Below are 23162 nucleotides of genomic sequence, written 5' to 3' on the forward strand. Positions count from 1 at the left end.
GCCCACTCTGAATTGACTGCTTTCAGAGTGTGTGCAACACCCACTCACTGGAAATACTGGCCCCCTGAGATGTTTCAAATGGGCACTCAGCAACTGAGATATTTCAAGCTGGGTGTTCAGACCATTCATGGTCTGTTTCTATTGAAATTCTGGTTCTCTACAATGTAATGTACTTGGGTTTCTTTTCCATGGGATTGGTAGGAGTCTCCTGGGTCACTGACTCTGTTCCTATTTCAAACAGTCATAGCCTACAGGGAAATGGTTTGTAATACAAGACAAGGGTTTTTTCATCAGGCAGAGTTTGTAATCTAACAGACATACTCTTGGCTCAAATGACTTTAAAAAAACCAAAAACCTAAGCAAAGAGAAACAGATAATTGAAGATTTTTTTCCCCATTACTTGGCGGATAAAGCAAATGTTTAAATCCAGACTAAAAAGCACAGCCCTTTCTTTTCTAAAATACAACCTCAGAAGACTTAGGAACAGGAAGATGCTTGACCTAAATTCAAGTATTGCAGTTTAATTTGCACTTTCTGAACAGAAGCCCAATAGAAAATAAGATGAAATCTAAAAATCACTCACAAGTGATCGTTCTGGTGCTACCTGTGTTTTTGTTCTCTGTGCTAGTCTTTCCTTTACAAGTACTGCTAGTCCTGCTTCACACTCTCCTCTCAATTTTGCTCCTCCTACTTAGATTTTTTTCCTTTGGTAGAATACTGGAAACTCACATTCCAATTCCTTCTTTCCTTGAGAGGACTTGAACTTGAACTCAAACCATCTTCCAGAAAAATGGCTTAGAGATGAGGTTGTCGAATATTGAAGAATGTAATGGAAACCCAGAATGGCTGAGTTTGGAAGGGACTTCTGGAGGTCGTCTTCCCCAATCCCCTGCTCGAGCCAGCCCACCCATCTAGTGTAGGTTTCTCTTTCTGTCACTCACGTCATTTCATTTTGTGAGTCTGGTATGTAGGTGGAAGTGTTGGTCTCTCAAGTCATGCATGCTCAGTCTCTAACTCTGTGTGTGTGAAAATTTTCTATGCAGAAAGAGTGGCTTTGTTAGGGGACACTGAGGGAAATACAGCTTCAAATACTCTAAAGCTTAGTTAAGGCATTTCCTGACAAGCTGGAGATTTCATTATGACTAGCTTCAGCAGTAAGTAGCTTCTGACTAATACATGGAGGGAAATTTTGCAATTACTGCCCCACATTCCCCTTTACTCCACCAATTGCCATTCCCTGTATGGTTGTTGCTCCTCTTATCAGCAGTAATTTTTCTTCTCTTATGAATTGCAGTGGTTAGTGCCCTATCCAGACAGCTCCACGGATTTTTGGGTATTCTATGTTCAACCATTTCTCTATGTTAAGAAACCTGCATTTGGGAGATGAATTTGATTTTCTCTGGTTTTTTGCTGTTCCTTTGTAGGGCTTCTCATTTCTTTTAGTTTGGAATTTTCTGTATTTCTGTTTAGAATTGTCTGTAGGCTGCTCTTTCTGCAGCCTAATAAGTACAGTATGTTGCAGGTCAGGGAAATGAGATTTTGAAAGAAATCTTTGATGAAAGTTTTCTGAGGAGCTGTCCATGTATCTGCAGGAGAAAAAGTGACCATGTACCCTCAGTGCTGCAAAAGCAATCAGTGTCCTGCTTAATTTCCTCTTGGTCTGTATAGTCTGAAGTGCTGTGGCAAGCTTCACTCCTGTGTAGACAGAGGGGGAAGATGAGACAGTGCTCTCCTACATTGGTTTCTGTCCTCTCACTGCTGAGCATCACTAGTGTCTTCTCCAACTGTGTTGTCAATCTGTTCTTAAAGAGTGTGGGTTGGTTAAGAGTTTTTTCAAGATCTACTGTCCAACTTGAATTATCAACAGTTTTCAGTAGACCCAGTAGAACTGGAGGTGCAGAGGGTAGTCAGCACTTTTGGATCTGTAAATGACTTACCATAAATGACAGCAAAAATACTTAGTTTTATCTTGAATTGAGACTGTATTTTTTCCTCCAAAAGATGGAACTAAATCAGGGAGTCAGAGAGCTTGTGTTCCTCTGCTGTCAGCAGTAACTTGAAACCTGCTGGCAAAGTGTGTATTTTATCTGCTGCTGGGGCATATGAAGACAACTGCCTACTACCACTGTTGCTAATGGCTCAAGTGCTGGGTTTTAAAAGTCTGAAATCTACAGTCAAAATTTCCAGGCAATGGTATACCATTCCTCTTCTGCCTTGAATCATGGGAAAACCACCGTGTAGCCTTGAATTTCAAAACAAACTAATACATTGTGCCAGAGGTGGAACTGACTTGTCCTGCTTTCTTTAAATTGAAATTTTGACTTTTGTTAGCAAATAATATAAAGATATGAAAGTATGTATGTATTCATCTTAATCCACATTGTCTGTGCTTAAGCATTCATTTTAAGTACATTTGTATTTGTAAGTTTGGAGGCTTCCTGTAATTTCATGGTATTCCTGGCTATTTTGTGTTTAAGATAGTCTGCAGTGAAAGCAAATGCTCATTTAGATTGGTGTGTACTGGCTGCAGCACAGCTGTAATACCCTAAATAACAAATACTGATGTGGTAACTTTTGCACAGAAAGAGGTAGTTGTGAAAAATCTTCAGAAATTCTGCTAACTTGTGGGTGTACACAGGAAACTAAAGTAAATATGAACTCAGATGTTAGGAAATGCAAGTTTTGTATGAATTTTAGATGAGCGTTACTACAGGATGCATTAAATCAGTGCTGACTGGACTCTGTTGTTGCAACTTCTGTTTTAACACTGTGAGTTCATGAAACATAACTTAGTCCTGACTGATTATGGTTTAAATCAGCATTAAGGCACCTAAGCGTGATTGGTCTCTTCAGAAGTGAGAAATTGAACACTTGCTAGTCACTTTATGCAATTTTTTTCTTTAATATTTAGGGAGACTTTTCAGAATAATATCCCTGTTTCCATTATAATAAGAGATCATAAAGTTGTACGAGCTGGAATTCATAACTGCAAACTGCATATTCAGCCAGCTAATTTTAACATGATGCACATGGGCCTTTGAAAATGAAATTATGGCCTTGAACTGGGCTTTATATGAGTAAAAAATGTAATATTGCAAAATATGTAATCTCTGAGTGGTGAGGGAAATGACTTGTGAAGAAAAGCTTACTAAACTCAACATATTTAGCCTAGATAACAAGGAGACTACAGTATGCACTTCAATGGTATTTTGTGCCAGTAGCTAAAAGCATATGCAGACAGTTTGGAATGCATTCCTTAGATATGAATTAGAAATAAGATTAGGATAACTTTTGATTAGATAATAGAAAGGCACTCATCCAGCACTTGCAAAGTGTTTGATTTTGGCATTAAGCTAGGTTGTTGGTCTGCAGAGTGCAAGGTTTGAGTACTTTGGAGAGTTGTCTGGCTTTGTAGCTGGAGTCTGGCTGGAGGGTATTCAGCAGTCAGTGTTCCCATGGTCTGCTGGAAGAGAGTCAGTGCCTTGCATGGATCAGTGGTCAGTGCCTTTACATGGATCTCCACTGTCACCCACACATATGAAACAAAAGCAGCAGCAGGGCTTGCAGAGTGAATAACAGACAACGCCTTTTGAATATTTCAAAAGCCTGATGCAATTATTACATTTTAATTATTTTTGATACTGTAGTGCTGCTAAACCTGTGGGATTTGTGAGAATGAGTTGTGGGATGGTGTTGAGGAGAGAAAAGTCTTTTCTAATTTCTTGTTCCTTAGTAAGATCAGGTCAGATGGTGTGTTCTGATTAACCTATGGTGGAGTCTGTTGTAAAGGAACCTTGAAGGTGCTGTGATCCCTGCCTTGGTGAGCTATAAACTTTACACCCCCATACAGTCACTCAGTTTCTTATCATGTGCACCCAAGCTCTGCCCTTCATCTGCTCCCTACTAGGGAGGGGCAGAAATGCTCTTGGCTCTTCAGGGGAAGGGGAAGCAGAGGAGGTTATTCTGTGTGTAATGTAGAACAATGAGAGTTTTTAAAAGGCAAATAGAATAGCTTGTAATGTAAGTTTTCTTTTAAATCTTGTTTAAGAGATGGGGAGGTAAGTGGCTGGGTAAAACATAAGAGATCTAGTCTTAGCTCTCAGCACCCTATGGATTGAACCTCAGATAGAAAATGGACTGTAGTATCTGTCAATGAGCAGAAATAGGGTATGGACAACAACTGACATGTCCACAGTCCTTCAGATCTATTTGTATGTCCATAGTGCCTCCAAGGGCAGGATATGATTGTGTGTTAGTGACATGTTCAGCAATTTCCCAGGATGTGTGTAACGTGTGTGAAGGAACAGTATCAGGGAAACAGCAGTGAACAGTATTGAGACTTAAAGCAGGCTGGTGGATGAGTGGAATGGTCAGTACAGGAAAAATGTAGAGCAGGATGTATTTGGAGATAATGTTCCTCTTGCTGAGATGTGTTCCACCTCTTTGATCTTTATTTTAATCCATCTCTCAAGTTGCATGCAACTTCACCTGAAGTTATTTTTATACTGTTAGGAAAGACAGCGTTTGTACAACTCTCTTGGCATTTAACAATGTACTTCTTTTCCCCTAAAAAAAATTAAAACATTTAGGCCACTGTAGTTTCTTTGAATATGATTCATTTTGGCCATGGGAGGAGAATGACAGTTATTTGCTACACAAACCTTTCCTGTGATTCATGGAGTGTCCTTTGTGTCAGCCTTGAAGGAGGCACTTCATATGCTTCCTAGCAGGAAGGAAAAATAGTGTGATCATAGTTACCAGATAGGACATGGAAACTGGGTGGGAGGGAAGGGAAAGGGGAGAGGGAAATGCTGATTATTCAGAAGAAAATTGCAGGAATGCCAGGATTCTGTCTGCAGTATCCATTCATCTACTTAATGAAAAATGGATACATACCAAGCCTATATATAATTAAGGGAAATGTCACGACTGTAATTGTCGTGTTCACAAAATAGCATAGCTTATTATGTAACTTTTTTGTGTAAATATATCTTAGCACTTTTCCTTTGTCTCCCTGATCCATCACTGTTTCAATGTGGTGTGATGTTTCTGTTTCTGAGCGATGTGTTTCAGATTTTGCTCCCAAACTGATGGCCATATACAATTGTGTCAGCTTTCTGCAGAGATAGGTTTTTATGTTCTGACATAATAATATAATTAGCAACTTAAGCAATGTGCCAGCTTGCCAGATCAGAAGACAATTTTCATTTCTTCACAGAAAAAAGTAAATTGAAAAGCTGTACTACAATTTTCTTCCTAAGAGCAGCACAGATTGGGTACTTAAGTGCTTTTAAAGAATCCTTCATCAAATGACAATCCCTGATGCTGCATGGCAGACTTTGGGGCTCTTTCACAGTCCAGCTGCTTCCAGCTGCTTTCTCTATACCTGGAAACTGCAGGATAGGAATAAATGGGAGTAGCAGAAGTGGAAACATAGGTTTCCTAGCTTCCTGATTTCCTGCATGGATTCAGGGCTTGTGGCTGGCTGTCCTCCTGCAGTTGGCAGCATTTGGTGTGGTACATGCAGCTGTGTCAGGAATAAACAGCTGTGGCTGTTCAGCCTTGTGGCATCTAGACAGGGTTCTTATCTAAGCAGATGCACAGCAACGTGGGAATGGGAAAGCAGAGGTGTAGAGATGAAAGGAGTGGAATTAGGAGGCGTGCAGAAGAGAATAAAAGTAGAAATGAATTACTAATCACATGACCTGTGTTAATTGATTTTCCCTGGCAATTAGAATTTTACTGCTTGAATCACAAATGCTATCCATTCTTCCATCATTTCCTGTGTTATAAAATGCTAGCTTTGTTTTGATTTTCCTGTAGCTGTGTTTATTGGGGATAAGAGGTCTAATTATAGCTGTGAACTATACTGTACTGCAAGGGCATTTAAGTTTCTTCTATTTCTGAGGCAATGTGATGAGTCATGAAATACAACTTTTGCAGAAAATAACCTGATTGCCTAATGACTAGGTGTTGGTAGATGAAATTACACATACTCTCTCTTGTTCACATGAAACCAGGGAAGTGTCTTTCTGAATAAGCTGTTTGATCAGGTTACCCAAGAAATGTCAAAGATTCCAGTTGCAAAATGAGAAAAAAAATGTATGTTTGAATAGCTTGAAAACACCTGCTGAGACTTACAAATGCATTAGATATTCATGGCATGAATACTTGTAAATAAAACATCTGTGAAAAAAAATGCTGCCTGAAAATAATACAATTGGTCATGCATGTTCCACATATTTTATCTTGCAGATGATGAAGAAGATGTAAACAATATGGAAAAAGTCATGTTAGAATATGCTACAATGGACAGAGAACTTAATCATTATATAAAAGCATTTGAAGAAACCATAAATCAGGTAAATTATCTCTTTTCATTAAGTGATTAAAACATACCCTTATTTAAATATTATCTTTCAAAAGACACAAATGCTACATTTAAACAATACACAATTGCAAAGACATCTCTTCAGCTGGTATAAAATATTGAAGTTGCCAGTTCTCTTAACTTTTCTTCCCAGCTTCCTACAGGGTGGCAGAGTTTTTAACTTCCCACCAAACCCACGGCGTTGGGAATATGGGTAGTGCTTTGGGAAGGATTGAGGACACTGTAGTTTAGACACTCCACTCTCAGGTGATGCCACCTCTGTATTGTGGAAGATGGGTAGTGCGGCAGTTGAATTGAGGAACAAAACTGATGGCTGTGGCTGCAGAGAACCGAGGTTTTAAATCTGCTTCCCACTGCCTTCCTGCCACCTGACCTGGCTGCTGCGTGTAGAGGGTGAGCCCTTTACTGGCTCTATGAACCAGGGCCTCGCTCTGCCCCTGGACAAAGGACGGACAGACGGACAAAGGACGGACAAACTCCGGGCGCGGTGGCGGCGCTGCCAGAGGCCGCCAGGGGGCGCCGGGCCCGCGCGCTGTCCGGCCCGGGCTCGGCGCGTTCCCGTCCGGGGCTCGGCGCGTTCCCGTCCGGGGCTCGGCGCGTTCCCGTCCGGGGCTCGGCGCGTTCCCGGGCCGGGCTTGGCGCGTTCCCGTCCGGGGCTCGGCGCGTTCCCGTCCGGGGCTCGGCGCGTTCCCGTCCCGGGCTCGGCGCGTTCCCGTCCGGGACTCGGCGCGTTCCCGTCCCGGGCTCGGCGCGTTCCCGGGCCGGGCTTGGCGCGTTCCTGTCCGGGACTCGGCGCGTTCCCGTCCCGGGCTCGGGGCGTTCCTGTCCGGGACTCGGCGCGTTCCCGTCCCGGGCTCGGCGCGTTCCCGGCCCGGCGGGAGCGCACGGCGGCTCCGCGGCTGAGCCGGGCCGGTCCGGGGCAGGTCCGTGTCCAGGTCCAGGTCCGGGTCCAGGTCCGGCGCGGCCGATCCTCAGTTCCAGGGCACGGCGGTGCCGGGAGAACTCAGCTCCCTGCCGTGTGTGTCTGCACAGAGACCTCTCGCTGTCGGTTTTCTGTGGGTTTCTCTAGAACAGGCAAAAGCACATCCCTGATTTCCCTTCAAGGCGGGAAGTCAGTGTTTCAAAATGTTAAGGTAGTGCAGCTTTTCAATTAAACCTGTCTTGCTATTATCTTGCTATTGCTTTTTGTTCTTTTAAAAGGAGTACAAGGAGAGCAAAGCAATGTATTTCCCACTAGTTCTGTTGAGATGCGTGCATGGTTTTTCTTTTTTAGAAAGGTTTTCCTTTAATTTTTTTAAATCATCTGATCAGATGCTTAACTGAAAAATCTTCATTCAGATAATTAAACATTCATGTTTAAAAGGAGTTCAAAACTATGTCTACTTCAGCAAGTGTTGGACAGCAGTAGATACAGGCACTGTTCCCCATGTAGTCCTTAAATATACATTTCATTTCAGATGTCACCATAATTGCAGACCTCCTAGTTTATATTGGATGGTTCAGAACCTTTTTCTTTTATTTGGACTATTCATGATTTTTAAAGCTTTCCTGGTAAATTGTAACACAGTCCTCATTGTTAGAGACTAATGAGATGTATCCAGACTTGATCAAAACACAGTTGGTTTATATTTTGGTTATAAGCCAATTAATAATTGATGTGTTATTGTTCTAATAGGAATTTCAAGTAATTTTAAACAATGACTTTTTAACTTCTTTCATTATTTCCATTTATCAGCATTTTTTTCAAGTTTAGGACTTTAAGGAGCAAGTCTGTGCCTTCATCAACAAAACACTCAGGTGTTGTTTACTTCAGATGCATCACTCATGATATTTTAAGTGGAGCACAGGTGCAGCTGCTTCACTGAAGTGAAGGTATTTTTGTTGGTTTCGGCAGAGCAGTGATACATTCGTGATTTTTAGGATTGAATTCAGCAGTATCTGTTGTGTGCATATCTGTGCTGGTGTGCAAAAAATACACCTAGAAGGGTTAGTTTTCCTTTTCCCCTAATTTTTTCTCTAATGCAGCTTCTTTGTGTTATTAAAACAAGCTCATTTCCTGTTATTTCAGTCCTAAGGTGCTAAAAATATAGCTCCAAGATATTTAACATGTTTTAGAGTCTACATGGATTATAAATTTGGTAATGGCTAATCTGTTAGCCTCTAGCCACACTTCTCCTGTCTCTGCTTCCTACTCCACTCTAGGGAATTGTTTGTCCTTTCCCCTGCCAGCATCCAGAAGCCTCTGTGAATATGAGAAAGAAATGCATATAACTTGTGCTGTAGAACAATCTGTTCTCTGAAAAATAACAGCTCATGCTTTATTTTGGAGGCTAGCTGCATGCCATGCCTCTGGAGCTGCACTGCCCATCTCCAGTTACCTGTCAGAGACAGCTTAAAATCTGCTTCTGGGAAACAGATACTGTTGCTGAATTTAGGGCTGCACCTGGAAGTAGCTGTAGAATAGCTTGGGTTTAAAATAGCCTCCACTGACTTTCTGCCTGCTTCCATCTGAATTCCTTACCTGAGGGCTTTCTCTGGGGAGTTGCAGCAGGTCATTAATTTTCACAAGCAGACTGTTCTTCATAGACAGGATTTGTCTCCAGCTGTAAAACACATTTTATCTGATTATTTTATATGCTTGTATGTTGATGATTTTTCTGGTCTGTAGTTTCCTCATACAGCAGTGAATCTGAAAGTATTTTATAGTCTGTGTTTCTCCTTCTAACCAGCTGCTTCTAGTGAAATGTCCCACTGGAATTTAGCAAGATAAGAGACAGCAGCAGTTACAATTCCTGATATATTATTATACGTATCTTTAAATGGCATTGACAAAAAGGTGATATTGTACAACCAAAGGATTGTAATGTAAATAACTTGAAACTAGCATGAGATATAGTCACATGTTTTCTCAAAGCCAGTTTTTTTGTTGATTTAGTCTGCAGTAGGTGGAATGCAGAAGGTGAGACATACCAGCATCCTCTTCTGGTTGAATCAGCAGCCTGTTGAGCAAGAAGTGAGCAGTTGAATCACAGTGTTTCCAACAATAGGCTGTGGGAAATCCTTTGTCTGTGGAAACTCCCTGTGCCACTGGATTTTCTTGTACCTGTGTAATGACTGGACTTCTGTTCCTGCTTCTTCTTTCATTTTTAATGGGTATTTTTAAAAGAAATGAGCCAATATTCAGGTCCTTACCATGCAAAGTCCAGACAGCACTCTTATTTTTTGTGTAACAATGAAAGACTGATGGAGCTGCAGTACCTCTTGCAGAAATTTTTTATACTCTTGAAATGGACCCAAATGATTGGAGCCCAGGCTCAAATGTTCCCTACTCTGACAGAATTCTCAAGTGGCCAGAATGCCAACATATTGTGTTATCCTAAATATGGATTCTTTCACCCAGTGTTCAGGAAGACAATCCACACACAGAGTCAATATTCTTGATTTTATTTCATGTCTGTGCACAGAACAGGTTCTAGGTGGTAAATCCATAATGCTAACACATCTTCAATATGCCAGGGGCTCCTCTTTATACACTGTGAACAATAAAAAATTGGCATTTCCCTTATATGTAACAACCTAACTGTGAAGTCATTGGCTTTGCATTCTCTTGTCTGCATGTAAGACCCAGTGCACATTTGTTTTGCTGTGCATGCTCTCTGGGGAAGTGGCTTATGTGAGCAGGACATGGTTGTACCCTACAGACAGGTGTTATACTGAATTTACTTAATGAGCACAATGTTCAAACAAAGTTGTACTTGGCATTGTAGTTTGATTTATTGTGTCCTCCTGTTTTTCCTGGGTCATGGCTCTTGGTTCTGCAGGTTTAGTTTTCCTGTACTGTCTCATGGTGCTTCATTTCAACAGTTGTGCCTGCTCCCTCACTTCTACTCTGCTCTATGGCTTAGCAGAGATGGTGGTGGTGGTGGACTCACCACTCTCTCAGCTTTTCAAGCATTTGGTTTCTTTGGGACTGTAAAAGCTGGGGTAAATTTTCTGAAGTCCCCAGACTTCTCTACATAAAATGAATTACAGTGTATTGTAGATCAAACTAGAGAAAAGGAAGGCAAAACTAACTTCTCAAGTCACATTATTCCCACCTCTCTTTTCTTCTCCTTTAGGGAAAGAGAACCTGGGCTATTTTGTTTCTTTTGCAGGTGACAGGAAATTTTTGAATGTGGTAATCACATCTCTGGCAAGGACTGCTTAGTGCTTCCTTTTGCAAGTTACTTCTTTGCCAAACATCACTTTGTCTGCCTTTTGCTAAACCTGATCACTGTGACAGAATCAAATCCAAACCTTAGCAAGGTGGAAGAAACACAGGAGACATATTTAAGAAAAAAAACAAGAGAAGGAAGCACTCAGAATGAGGAGAGGCAGATGAAAAGGTAAAGGACATGGGCTTGGAAAGTCTTGAGATCATGTAGACATATGGGGAAGGGACTGGTTGAAAGAGTGCTAGGAAGGAGGTGGTGTTGAGCTGAAGAAAAGATGGAAATACTAGATGTTGCATTGGTGCTTGGGTTTTGTCACTACTTCTGGTGTTGGTGAATCATATCTATCACTGTCAGTGGCTGCTGACATCTTTGTTTTCTGATTATCCTGCATGGAGACTGATTTGAGCAATTATAATAGTAATTTAATTCAAAGTTAATTATAGTTTGAACCCAGGAAGTGAAATTAAAATGTTCTTTGTTGGGTTTTATCTGCAAAACTACTACATACAACTGACATAAGTGTATGTCTTGAGAGGATTTGAAGTCTGGATGTGTTGGTCATTTATGCCTGTGTGACTTCACACCTTGTCAAGTGTTCATTCTTCCTTTGCAAAGGTGAGGGGTGCACCATATTCCTTTTACAAGAGTGATTTTGTCTCTACAGGATACATAGAAATTACTCTTAAAATTGTTTTGTGTGTTTGAAAATGGTTCTTCCCTTTAGACTAGGAAGGTCCTTGGAGTATGAATAACAGGGGATGTTTGTCCAATGGGTCAGTAATTTAGAGCAGATTACTTAGTATGGGGATCTGTTATCTTAGTGGCAAACTGTGTAGGTTGTAATCCTGCAGAGGGATAATTCCCTTCAGTGATGTAGGTCGTATTCCAAGTGTGCAGCTTGTGAGTGATCTAAGCAGCTTGTGAGTGATCTGCAGAAAAGTAAAGAATCCTGTTTTAAAACTACTGTGCAGTTCATGGTCTCTGATTTGCAACCTGTATAGCAAAATTCTAGTTTCCTCACTTAAAACTTGTAGTATAATATTGTAATGACTTGGATGGTCTTCCTTGGTCTCATAAAAATGAAAGGGACTTAACACCTCTGTTAACCAGCCTCTGCCAGCATAACTTTGTAGGCCAGGAGTCCTACTGGAGAAGGTTCTGCCAATATGTCCAAGTAGTCTCTTTTGAAAAAGCAAAATAAAGCAAGAAAACACTTCTGCAGTGGTAACTCCATTTGCAGTGGTCCTTGAAGGAACTGCAAGGTCAAGCAGAGGATGTGGTGGTTCCTTCCAGCCAGGTCCCATCTTCATTGGCACAGCTATGGCAGCAGAACGAATGTGATGACCGAGTTCAGTGTATGTGGCAAATGCTGCCTGTTACAGACAGGGCTGTACTTAAAAATCAGATTGTCACTTAGTTTTCTGTGGGGATAAGTACCAGGAAGACTGTGAATCCCAAGGGATTCACGTGTTTTAGCTGATTCGGGACTCTCTGACAGTGACTGGCACTGAGATACTCATTACACATTACAGTGTTGTCAGTGAAACAATTCTTGACATGGAACTTTCTAGTTTCATGTTTGGTGCTGACACTTTCTTAATAAGCACTTTGCTCTTCATTTTCCCTCTTGCTACACTGTCATGACAACATGTTTTAGGGCAAAATCCACTGATGATATCCATATCTGCAACTCTGACCTTCACTGTACAGCTGAGCTCAGAGCATTTCCTCTGCCATCAGTGTTTCTTGATTCTGAAATATTGTCTGTTAGCCATGACAATTTTGGGACCTTCTTTTTTATCAGAAAGGTTCTCTGCTGCACTGAAATTGCTCAGGAAGGTCTTTGTGGAGTACCAGAAAAATGTGTTTAGTGGAATGGATAGATCTTTTCTTGGGCTGACAGAGAGAATAAAAGAACCCTTGTAGTCTTTTGCTGCATTTATCCTGACTCTCCAATTGTAAAAGCAAGTGATTCTATCTTGAAATTCAGTCAGAGTGTACTGAGGTGCACCATCAGCAGCAACAAGTCAAAACCCTGGTGAAAGATGTTGTACCAATGCCAATGTCTTTGGAGATTTTTGGGGAACTTACTTCATCTTTAAAACCTCATCTTTAGAGTGTTTTTTTGTAACAATGGATCTCCCCTTGGCTGTTATTTTGGTACCTTGAATTCTAATTGAAATTCCTCTTTAGTTCTCGTTTACTTGTTTTCCACTAATGAAGCCACTTGAGACTGATCATTCATCTTACAGAATAAGCAAAATGTGGGCATTGGAGTAAATCCTTATAATGAATTTGGCAGGATAGTAGAGGAAAATAATATGTGACTCTACAGTTATGCCTCTGTATCTATATATATATAATGCCACAGGACTTACTGAAACTTTTACAGGGAAGCTTATTTCTAGCATTAGCTAGCTATGGAGTTTTTTAATATTTTAAAGTTTCTTCAATACTCCTTGATACAATTTCTAATCAATAATGCTTGCTCTGTCTTACTGCCATCTGTCTTGCTCTGTCCTACTGCCATCTCCAAACTGTAATTCAAATAATACAGCACTGTTGTAGGCATGTTCTCTGCTTCTTGCAGAAACTGGGACAAAGATGCATTTCAACACTTTTCTAATATTTACTTTATAATATTTGCTTTACTTTTTTCTGTGTCTCTGTATGTGTGGGCTAAGCATTTGATTGAAGCCGCTTTTTACTTTCTGAGAATTAGTGATCTATGTGTGTAGTTCTCTACAGTAATATGTTAGAGTCAACATTTGGTGAGCTGCAATTAAAATATTTTTTTAGTGAGTAGCACTAAAAAAATATAAACATATAAAGAAGTAGAAATAGTGCTTAATTTTATGTGGGTTATATAGCACATCTTCAGCAGTGTGTCTTAGTGTGTCCTAGGAAGCATAAAAATGTGTCCTGCTTTTTGGAGAATAAACCCTGGAAACTCTTGCATATGGACATAGGTTTGTTTGACTTCACTGTGGTTGCTTACATTGGCCAAGCTAAACATTTTCCTAAATATTTGCAGCGTCGACATTAAAGTTGCTGAAATGGCCCTTGGCTTGTGTGGGTAGGAGTGGGGCAGCAGGGGCTGCAGCTGGACAGCAGTGAAGATGTGGGTGAAAAAAAATGTTCTGGACCTAGGGCCATCACATGGAACTGGGACCTCTGTAGATATGTTGGCAGCAGGGGTAGTATTAAGAACAAATGTGCCATAGAAGTCCTGAGAACCACATGGTAATTTGAAAAGTGTGTCTGCTATGTTGGGCAGCAGTGCTGCCCAGTAGGTAGCAAACTAGCCTGCGATTAAGGAGGACTGGATGCTATTTTCAGGTCTACTAGCAGCTTGTGTGGTTGACCTTGACAAATTGTTTCACTGTGTACTTTGGGCTGTGGTCCTGTATTTATTAACACTGCATTTGTACAGTTCCAAATCACCTGGTAGCACATGCTCATCAATTAAGCCAGATCACATGATACTGTTTATGCTGGCTGTATTCTGGCTGCAGGACAGACACTACCTGATGGAGCTTAACTGTGCAAAATTAGAATTGGCAGTGTGGGTTACACTCAGTTGGTGTGTCATGCATCTGTGGTGGTTTTGATCTCATACGAGGCATCCTGAAACTGAATTTACCATCTCGCTCAACCACGATCTCAGTCATGTGGACAGCATCTCATATCACTGTCTGTAAGAGAGTCTGTAAGAGATTTATATTTTTTTCTACCTGAAGAATTCAAAGCTATTTGAATTCAGTTTTTAATGATTTTATTTTAACACTGAAGATTGCAATTGGCAGTCTGAACTTTTTCTGAAATTCCAGAAGGTCACACATAGAGCAACTAAAGGTCTCTGTGATTTGTATCCTTACTTTTCTAGGCAGTGTCTGCATTTCAGAGTCAATGTGAGTTAACTCTGTCTGGTTTAGCCAAGCCTAGAGAAAGAAGATAAAATTTTGAAATGTAATGAAACTAGTAGGTGTTGAGGTAAGATAGCCAGATTAAAAAACTATCTTAATCTCAAATAATGGAATTTTTTTTGGTAGATGAAATGTATTACTGGAAACACTGGTGTTGTAGTTTCAGTTGCTCAGTAGTGAAAATAGTACTTCAAATTAATCATCTCATCTAGAAAGCTCCTGCTGACAGTCAAGGATTTAAATCCTTGGAGCCAGGGGTTGAAGGTTGAGTGTTAAATCCTGGATGATTCTCAGCAGCAGGAGTTTTGCTTTAAATTAGTTTCTGCTGTTAATTGAACACACCCAAGTTGATCAGTGTCAGTGGGGAGGCAGTTTCTGGAATGCCATCCATAAAATGTCTCCCTCCAAAGGTTGAGTATTGTTTTAATTACTGTAATTGTTTCCAGAAGTTATATGTGTATGTTGGATACTTTAAAATTCCTTCTCCAAAATTTTAAATGTTAAGTCACTCGTCTAAAAACATTTACTTTTTCTCCTAGTATTTTTTTAAACTGATCTTATCAATAAAAATACTCAGTTACCCAGATTTTCCCTCAGCAAAATTCTTAGCAGATTTATAATGAATCACAGATATGTTGCTTACAGCATTAACTAGATCACACTTTTTTTTTGGTGGCTCCTACTTCCATGAATTTGTTTTCGTTAAAGAATTTCAGCTAAGAAGGAGTTAGTGGTAGGAGCTGCGACTCTCATTCCCAGCTTCCTCATGAATTATATTATTTGGGATTTTTTCTTGTTGAGCTGTTCATTAGTGGGTGTAAATAGGAGTGTACAAGCAACTTATTGCATATCATTTAGAATAGACCAAAGTCATACAACTTTGTAGTATGGTTTCATAGTGAATATTTTCACTTTTACAGAACTGTGTATTTAGAGCTTTTGTTAAAATGGAGTTTTAAATTTGTTAAAATAAATGCTTTGTTTTTTGATGCTGGGATTTAAGAGTAGCTTTTTGATATTTATTTCATTAAATTGAATAATGGGTTTCTCACAGTTTTTAACACATGTGCTCAACCTGTGTTGCAAATGTCAAATTGTATTTCTTTCTCAAATTCTACATTGCTCCTGTTGAGGGAAGCTAGTGCTGTGATTTCAAAGCAGCAGCATGACTTCTTTGTGCTTGTGATGTGCTGGAGTATGTAACTATGCCCATTCCAGTGCCTACTGAAATTTAAAAAAATTAAAAAATTATGCCTAGTAGTATGTATACATTTTATTATCTTTCCAATTTGAAGAAGACGATTCAAAAAATACCTGAATCTTTCCAGAAATCAATACCAGATGTCACAGAATCTCCCAAATGTGGCCCCATTGGTGTTAACCTACTGTGAGTTACAAACAGTGTGCTTGATAATAAGGGTTGGCAAGTTGAGCTAATTTCTGGGCTCTCGTGTTTTTCATCTGAGCTACGTGCATAGCTTGAGCACACCGATTTCACCAGCTGAAGTATTTCTTTTGTCCTTAGACTTGTGTATTAACACTGACAATAAATGAAAAATATTATAAAAGACTTAAGAAAATAAGTGTGTATATCAAATGCACTCCAGACTTCCTCGTAAAGTGTAAAGTTCCCATGTTTACATGTGCTCACACGTACCACACCTAATAAATTCTACAAAACCAGAGAAATTAAAAGCTCAGTGATGTTGCTACTTTTAACTCTGCTGGCACTCTTCAAATGTTAGTGCCTCACTGCATTGCCACTGCTTCTGTGTGAACAATTCACCGTGTTTGCTCAACTGGGTACTCATCCACTGTTCAAAGCTGTTATGATGCTTTTTTTTCTTCTGTTGTGTGGGGAGAAGATTGGATAGCGAGGGCTTGCATGCAGTGGTGAGTTTACAAGAGTTGCTGGGAAGATGGCAACTCTGGTAAGGGAAAACATACAGGGTGTGGTTTTGTGGGGTGTGATAATTGTTGTAATACAAAGTGTGGGCTCTAAATGAAATGTTTCTCCATGGATATTTTTATGCTTAGTTGGAGGTGATCAAGGGATGCAGGTAAAGGCTGGGCTGCGCTTGAGGCAGTTTGGTCCAGTTCAGTAAAACTGTCTCTTGAAAGAGGGAGTTTCTGGAGAAGCTATTAACAACCCCACTGTATGCCCTTAGTCCTCACAAAACAACCCCACCTTTCCCCGCTGCTCTCTGCTAAATTCCACTAACAATGAGCCATAGCCCTCACCACCACCTCCTCTCAATGGAATGCTGGTGTTCAGATTGGTGGGCAGCTTCTTTGCCTTTTCTCTTGCTTCCCCTCTTTCATCCTGTTCAGACTTTGGAATCTCTCTTACCTTCTTTTGGCGTAACCCACAGTTGGCTGTTGTTGGTTGGTCACCTGCCCTTGGAGAAGACTCAGCGCTGTTGCCTTTTCTCCTACTGACAGCAGTGCTTTGTATCTCTTGGCAAATATAGCCTGACAGAGCACGTGGAAATATCATTGAACAGTATTTTAGGAGAATCTGGCCCATCAGTTGCATCTGCACAGAGCTGGCCCATCAGTTATGTGTGTCTCTAGCAACTCTCTGTGGACTAATTTGACCTGAGTTCAGCAAGCCATCCTCCTCAATCAATCAGTTAGGTTGGTGCCTGGCCACCTTCATCAGTCAGGCTTAAAAACAAATATCAGACAAATCCTATCAACCAGGTTTATGTGCACAGCACAGGTCACTGTAGTTGTAATGGCCGCTACAGTTCAGCGTGAGTTTACACTTGGCCGTTTCCAAGCCCCACAAAACTCAGACCCAAACTCCTTCTGTTAGTCCCTTCTTTTACTAGCTCTTTTCAGCAGTTATTTACCTGGTAAATTTTTAATAGTGAGAGATTGTTTTATGGTAAGTAGAAAATCCAGCTAAAGCAAAAAGCACCTATACAGGATTACAGGTGAGGCTTATGCTCAAGGAGAAACTGTCAGTTAATTCAGGTTAGAGGTGACTATAATAGCAGTGTGTAGTCAGGGATGGAACAGAAGTGTTTGTTCACTATGTGTCACATAAAGAGCCATTTAATGAAATTATCCAGCAGCAGGTTTTAAATCAACAAAAGGAAGTAACTTTTTACACAGTGAATAATTACATTGTGGAATGAGTTGCCACAGGATGTTATGGAGACCAAATCATTAATGAGTTCCAAAAGCTACTGGACAAATTAATAGAAGAAAAAAATCCTTGACAGCTGTTAGATGCAAAGATTCAAATACAGTCACTGTCTTGGTAAATCCCTAAACTGCAAGTTGTTAGTTTTAGGGAAAGTATATGGTGAGAAACAGGAAAAGGTCTTTATATTTGGTGGTCATTAGATTCCTACTCCAGCTTTTTTCTTATGCCATTGTTAAAGTGAAGAGAATATGCTGGATGGGTCTTTGATGTGAAGTACCATATCTGAAAGAAGCAGAAAATAAACTGCATAGAAAACTCAGTTTCCACAAACAGTAATGCACCCTGAAATTTATGTTAAATGGCTATGGAGCTTTAGATTAATTACATTTATTCTCTGTTTCAAACCTATTTTGGAATATTATTCTATCTAAAAACAACCTTCTACCTCCATAATTAAAATATTTGGAAAGTTTTCAGGATATCTAATAATTTATCTCTCTGTTCTTACTTACATAGTTGATGATTTAAAAAATAAGTAAATGAACAGCTCCTGCTCTGGGCATTGTTACATAATTGAAAAATTCTTAATCTGAAAGCTCATTTCAAATCCATATAATGTAAAACCACATAAACCATTTAATAATTAGGTAGTAGCAGATAAAATCCAACTTGAAGTTTGCAGAGCTACACCCACTTGGACCAAAAAAGGGAGGAATCTTCGGCTAGATCCTTGTCTTGCAGCCAGTTTTCTCCCTTAATGCCCAAAAAACCCCCTTAATAACTTGTTCTAAATAACAAATCTTGTAGTACTAATGGGAGGAGGTGAACTACAGCTCTGGGTGAGTACCTGCTAGGACTCCTTCTTGTAAACTTGATGAAATTTCAGCTGAAGTACCTGCTCTGGTGTCAACCACACCAAATGGGATAAAATGTTTTCCTGTATGGTTGAGTAAAGTACAATGTAGGTTTTTAAACTATTTTGATGGATCATAATCTGAAAATTTTAAGATCAGTGCTTGAGATTTCTGGATTGGTGAATATAAAAATGCCTTTTATATCCCCATCAGCAGTGTCATAAAATAAATATGTGATCCAACTGGGATATATACATTTGGTCAACTAAGTTGTGATTGTGGGCTGCTTAGTACCGGAGATACTGGATAAAAGACAACAAAGCATGTCTTGCTTCTTAAAAAAGAAAACATTAGGTTCATAGCAGTGTCAGAAAAAACCCCACAATTTTATGTGTGTTTTCGTTACTTGAGGAAAGCTTGGCTCCACCATTTTTGTAACTCTTCTTCAAATAGGTTTTTTGCCTCTCTTAGCCTCATGTTTATGGGTATAAAAAACCCAGCTTCTTCAGCTTCTGTCAGTCATGAGCCCATGGCCCATTCCCAGATTTGGGTTTCTCCAAATGCCTCTTGAACTGGGAAGTCTGATATGGGGAGCAGTATTTCAGCTGTTGCCTAATCAGTGTTTCATAGAGGGGAAGAATAACTTCTGCTGGCCATGCTGCTCCACATGCAGCCAAATCCAATTTGCTAATTAGCAGTGAAAACGTTTCCTGAAATGTCACTTGGCATCTACCATAGCAGAGCTGCTACAGAGTCAGTCAGTCCCTAACATCTACTGATGCCTGGGGTTAATCCTGCCCCTAGAAAAGCTGTAGAACCCTCCTTCTTGAGCTCGGCATTACCAGTTCTGATTTTCCTCAAGGCCCTTCTTGATTAAAGCTCTACTGCTTGATATGTCAAATGCTGCCTGGTTAGTTATGCCTAGGAGATTGCTGAGAGTGCATTTGGTTTCATCATCCAGGCCTTTGGTGAGGATATCGAACATATTCAGCTCTTCTGTTCAGCACTACAATACACTGGTACAGGCTACCAGTTGGATGGCAAACTGTTGTTTGCTGTGAGCATTACCCTCTGAGCTGGTTGGCCTAGTAATTTTCAGTATACCCAACAGACCATTTGATTACATCCACCACTCTCCCCACATCTGCATTTTTGGTCAGTTCATCACAGGAAGGAATCATCACTTTCATCAAGCATTAACTGCCCTTTGTGAGTCTGTGCTGATTGTGGGTGATTACCTTTTTGTTCTCTGAATGTTTGGAGGTAGATTCCAGAAGGATGTGGTATGTAATCCTTCCAGGAGCTGGGGGTAGGCTAAGTGGCCTGTAGTTGCCTTTCTTATGTCTTTGCTAAAGCCAGGCACAGTGCTAGCCTTTCTCCAGTTTTCAGGGGTCTGCCTCAATGATCATGTTTTTTTAGAGGTGAGAGGCAGGTCCAGTGACACATCAGCTGACTCTTTCAGCACTTTCAGATTGTGTGTCTGTCCTCATAGATTTGGATACATCAGCTGTTCTAACTCATTCCTAACTTGTCCCTAAAATGTTTCTTCTCTAACCATCCTGATACATCTGGAAATCTAGGAGTAACCTTTGCCTGTGAAGATGGAGGCAAAAATGAATTCAATACCTCAGCCTTTTTCATCTGCAGAACCACGGGGTTATGTCCTTCATTCAGCAACATCCTCACATTGCCTCTGAATTTACACAACTCTATCTTGCTACTGTTTACATCCATTACTTGTTTTCATTCTGAATGTCCTTTCATTTTCTCAGTGTTGTTCCTAAGTGCCAAAGTAGTGGTTTTGTACTCTTTTTTTTATTTGCTCTATGCTGTCCTTTTGCCTTGCAGTTCATAAAGAAACTCTTTGCTTAGTCAGTGAGTCTTCTACTGAAATGCCAATCGTGTAAAATAGGATTATTATTAGTTCCTCAGTTGGCAGTAAGTTTTCTGCAAAAATGTATCAGCTAAGATAATGGCACTTTTTGCTTCAGTGTCCCAGGAGCCCTGTCCTGTATGATCCAAAGGCCATTGGCCTAAAATCCTCAGTCCTACTTCTTCTCCTTATCTTCCCAGTCTTCTGGATCCTGAATACAATCAGCTTGTGGTCACTGCTCCCAAGCTATCTGTGACCACATTTGCCATTTTTCTTCCATGTTTGTGTACAGAGGTCACATAGGATATTACCTTTGTTTGTCCTCTCTAGCATTTGCATAAAAAAGTTATCACCCATCCGGTCTTGAAATACTCTGGATTTACACAATGTCATGTGGCTCTAATGAGGACCAAGTCTGGTAATTGGGTTGCTTTTGGTCATTGTTTGTATACAGCATTATCCAGTTCATTGACCCCTTGAACATGGCTTTGCTTTTGACCAGGAGTTTCCTGTCAGATAAGTCTCTGGTTTCACACTGGACCTCAGCATAGACAAGGAGATGCTTTGTAAGAAAGTGCAACTGCCATTCTTCTCCATTTTCTCCATGAGTAGCCTCCATGACACTCTTCCAGTCATGGATTCTATCCCATTTAATCTTTATGATCCCGATGACATCAGAGCACTCTGACTGCGTAGACTTCCAGTTCTTGTTTGTAGGCCAAGCTCTGTGTGTGAGTACCCAGACACCCGAGGTTAGGCTGTGCATGCCCTCCCTCCAATATGTTACTCTCCCAAGTGCCGTTTTCTTACACAGACTTCATCCTTCGTTTCTTTACCTCTGGGCAAATGCCCCGTTGTTCAATGAATTTAGTTTAAAGTCATCCTCACTAGAACTGTAATCTCATCACAGAACTATTTTTGTCAGGTGGCTTTAATATCTTCTTAACGGTCCATTTGCATTGAATGGGATATTGTAGGAAAGCAGCAGACTCATGGATAGTAGGGATGGATTCTTTTGCTTCACACGAGAAGCATCATAAGCCACTAACACCAGTGCTTTCTTTGGTACTGATACTAGTCCAAAGACTTGAGATACCCCCTCAGAATTTTATCCCCAAATACTCCAGCTGCTTCTGAAACTGTTAGCTAGGCACAGTTGGAAAAGGAAGCAGAGCTGTATTCCTGTTACCTGAAGTCGTGGGATTCCAGCTTCCGAACAATGCAAGTTTTTATCTGCTTCTTGGTCCTTCAGTCATACTTTCTGCCTGGAACCATAGAATAGAATCATAGAATCGTTAAGGTTGGAAAATACCTTTAAGAACTTGGAGTCCAGTCATAAACCTCACACTGCTTACTCCACCCCTAACTCATATGTACCACATCTACATGTCTTCTAAGTACCTCCAGGAACAGTGACTCAACCACTTCCCTGGACAGCCTGTTCCAGTGCTTGATAACATTTTTGATGAAGAAATCTTTCTTAATATCCAATCTAAACCTTCCCTGGAGCAACTTCAGGCTGTTTTGTCTTCTCCTGTCCCTTGTTACTTGGGAGAAGAGACCAACCCCCATCTGGCTACAGCCTTGTTTCAGGGAGTTGTAGAGAGCAATAAGATCCCCTCTGAGCCTCCTTTCCTCCAAGCTAAACACCCCCAGCCCACCAGCAGCTTTGTTGCCCTTCTTTGGACATGCACCAGCACTTCAGTGTCGACATTTATTTCAAACTGACTGAGGGTACCCTTGATCCCCTCACTCGTATAAATACGAGATATTAAGATATTTAGATAAAGATATTAAATGGGTCTGGCCTCAATACCAAGCCCTGGAGAACACCACTTGTGAGTAGCTGCCAGCTGGATTTAACTCCATTCACCACAAACCCATGTTGTCTGGCCCTGATCCCTTGGTTGTCCTGTATGTGCCATGTGTTGGCACTCAAGGTGCTCTGCTCTGTAACCTTCTGTGGCACTGAAGTTTGGCTGACAAGCCTGTAGCTCCTCAGATCCTCTTTCTTGCTCTTCTTGTAGATGGGTGTTACATTGATTCCCTTCCAGTCAACTGAGACCTCCCCATTGAGCCAGGACTGCTGATAACAACTGATGGAGAGTAGCTTGGTCAGCTCTTCAGTAGCTCCCCCAGTACTCTTGGGTGGATCCCATCTGGCCCCATGGACTTGTGTGTGTCCAAGTGCTGTAGCAGGTCACTGACCAATTGCCCTTGCATTATGGGGGCTTCATTGTGCTCGTTGAGCTTCACTGAGCTCTTCCAGCTCAGGGGGCTGGGTCCCCTGAGAATAAACAGTCTGATTATTGAAGACTGAAGCAAAGATGTTATTAAATATCTCTGCCTTTTCTTTATCCTTTGTCACCATGTCATGGTGATAGCCTCCAGCTGTGACATCACCCACAAGTCCTCTCTCTTCACAACAGCAGGTCCAGCAGGTGCCTTCCCTTGTTGGCTGCCTCACAGTTTTGTCAGGCGGTCCTCTTCCATACCCTCTGAGAACCTCCTGGACTGTTCCTTCTCTTCTGTGTAGTATTTTTAGCAGATATCTGTAATTCTTACTCCAGTGGAGCTTAAGGTTATACCTTGGAGACATTTTTTTAAAGATCCTACTGCTCTCCTGAGCAGCACCCCTGAAGTGAAGCCCACTGACTCCTCTTGGCTGCTCCTCACTGAGCAGAGCAGTGATTTGACCTAAGCATGGCTCCATGGCTGCCTATTCTGGGAGGAGCACTGGACAGCTGAGC

At 40.9% G+C, this 23162-nt stretch overlaps 1 protein-coding gene across 1 annotated transcript in view; it reads left to right on the forward strand.

Moving 5' to 3' along the window:
• The window catches only part of NSMCE2 (NSE2 (MMS21) homolog, SMC5-SMC6 complex SUMO ligase), a 128654-nt gene that overhangs the window by 20269 nt on the left and 85223 nt on the right, over nt 1-23162 (forward strand). Inside the window, exon 3 of the mRNA XM_036402948.2 lies at nt 6256-6362. Coding sequence (XP_036258841.1) covers nt 6256-6362 — 107 coding nt within the window. The remainder of the gene's footprint in view (nt 1-6255; nt 6363-23162) is intronic.

Source organism: Molothrus ater, chromosome 1, assembly GCF_012460135.2.
Source record: "Molothrus ater isolate BHLD 08-10-18 breed brown headed cowbird chromosome 1, BPBGC_Mater_1.1, whole genome shotgun sequence".
NCBI classification, from domain to species: domain Eukaryota; kingdom Metazoa; phylum Chordata; class Aves; order Passeriformes; family Icteridae; genus Molothrus; species Molothrus ater.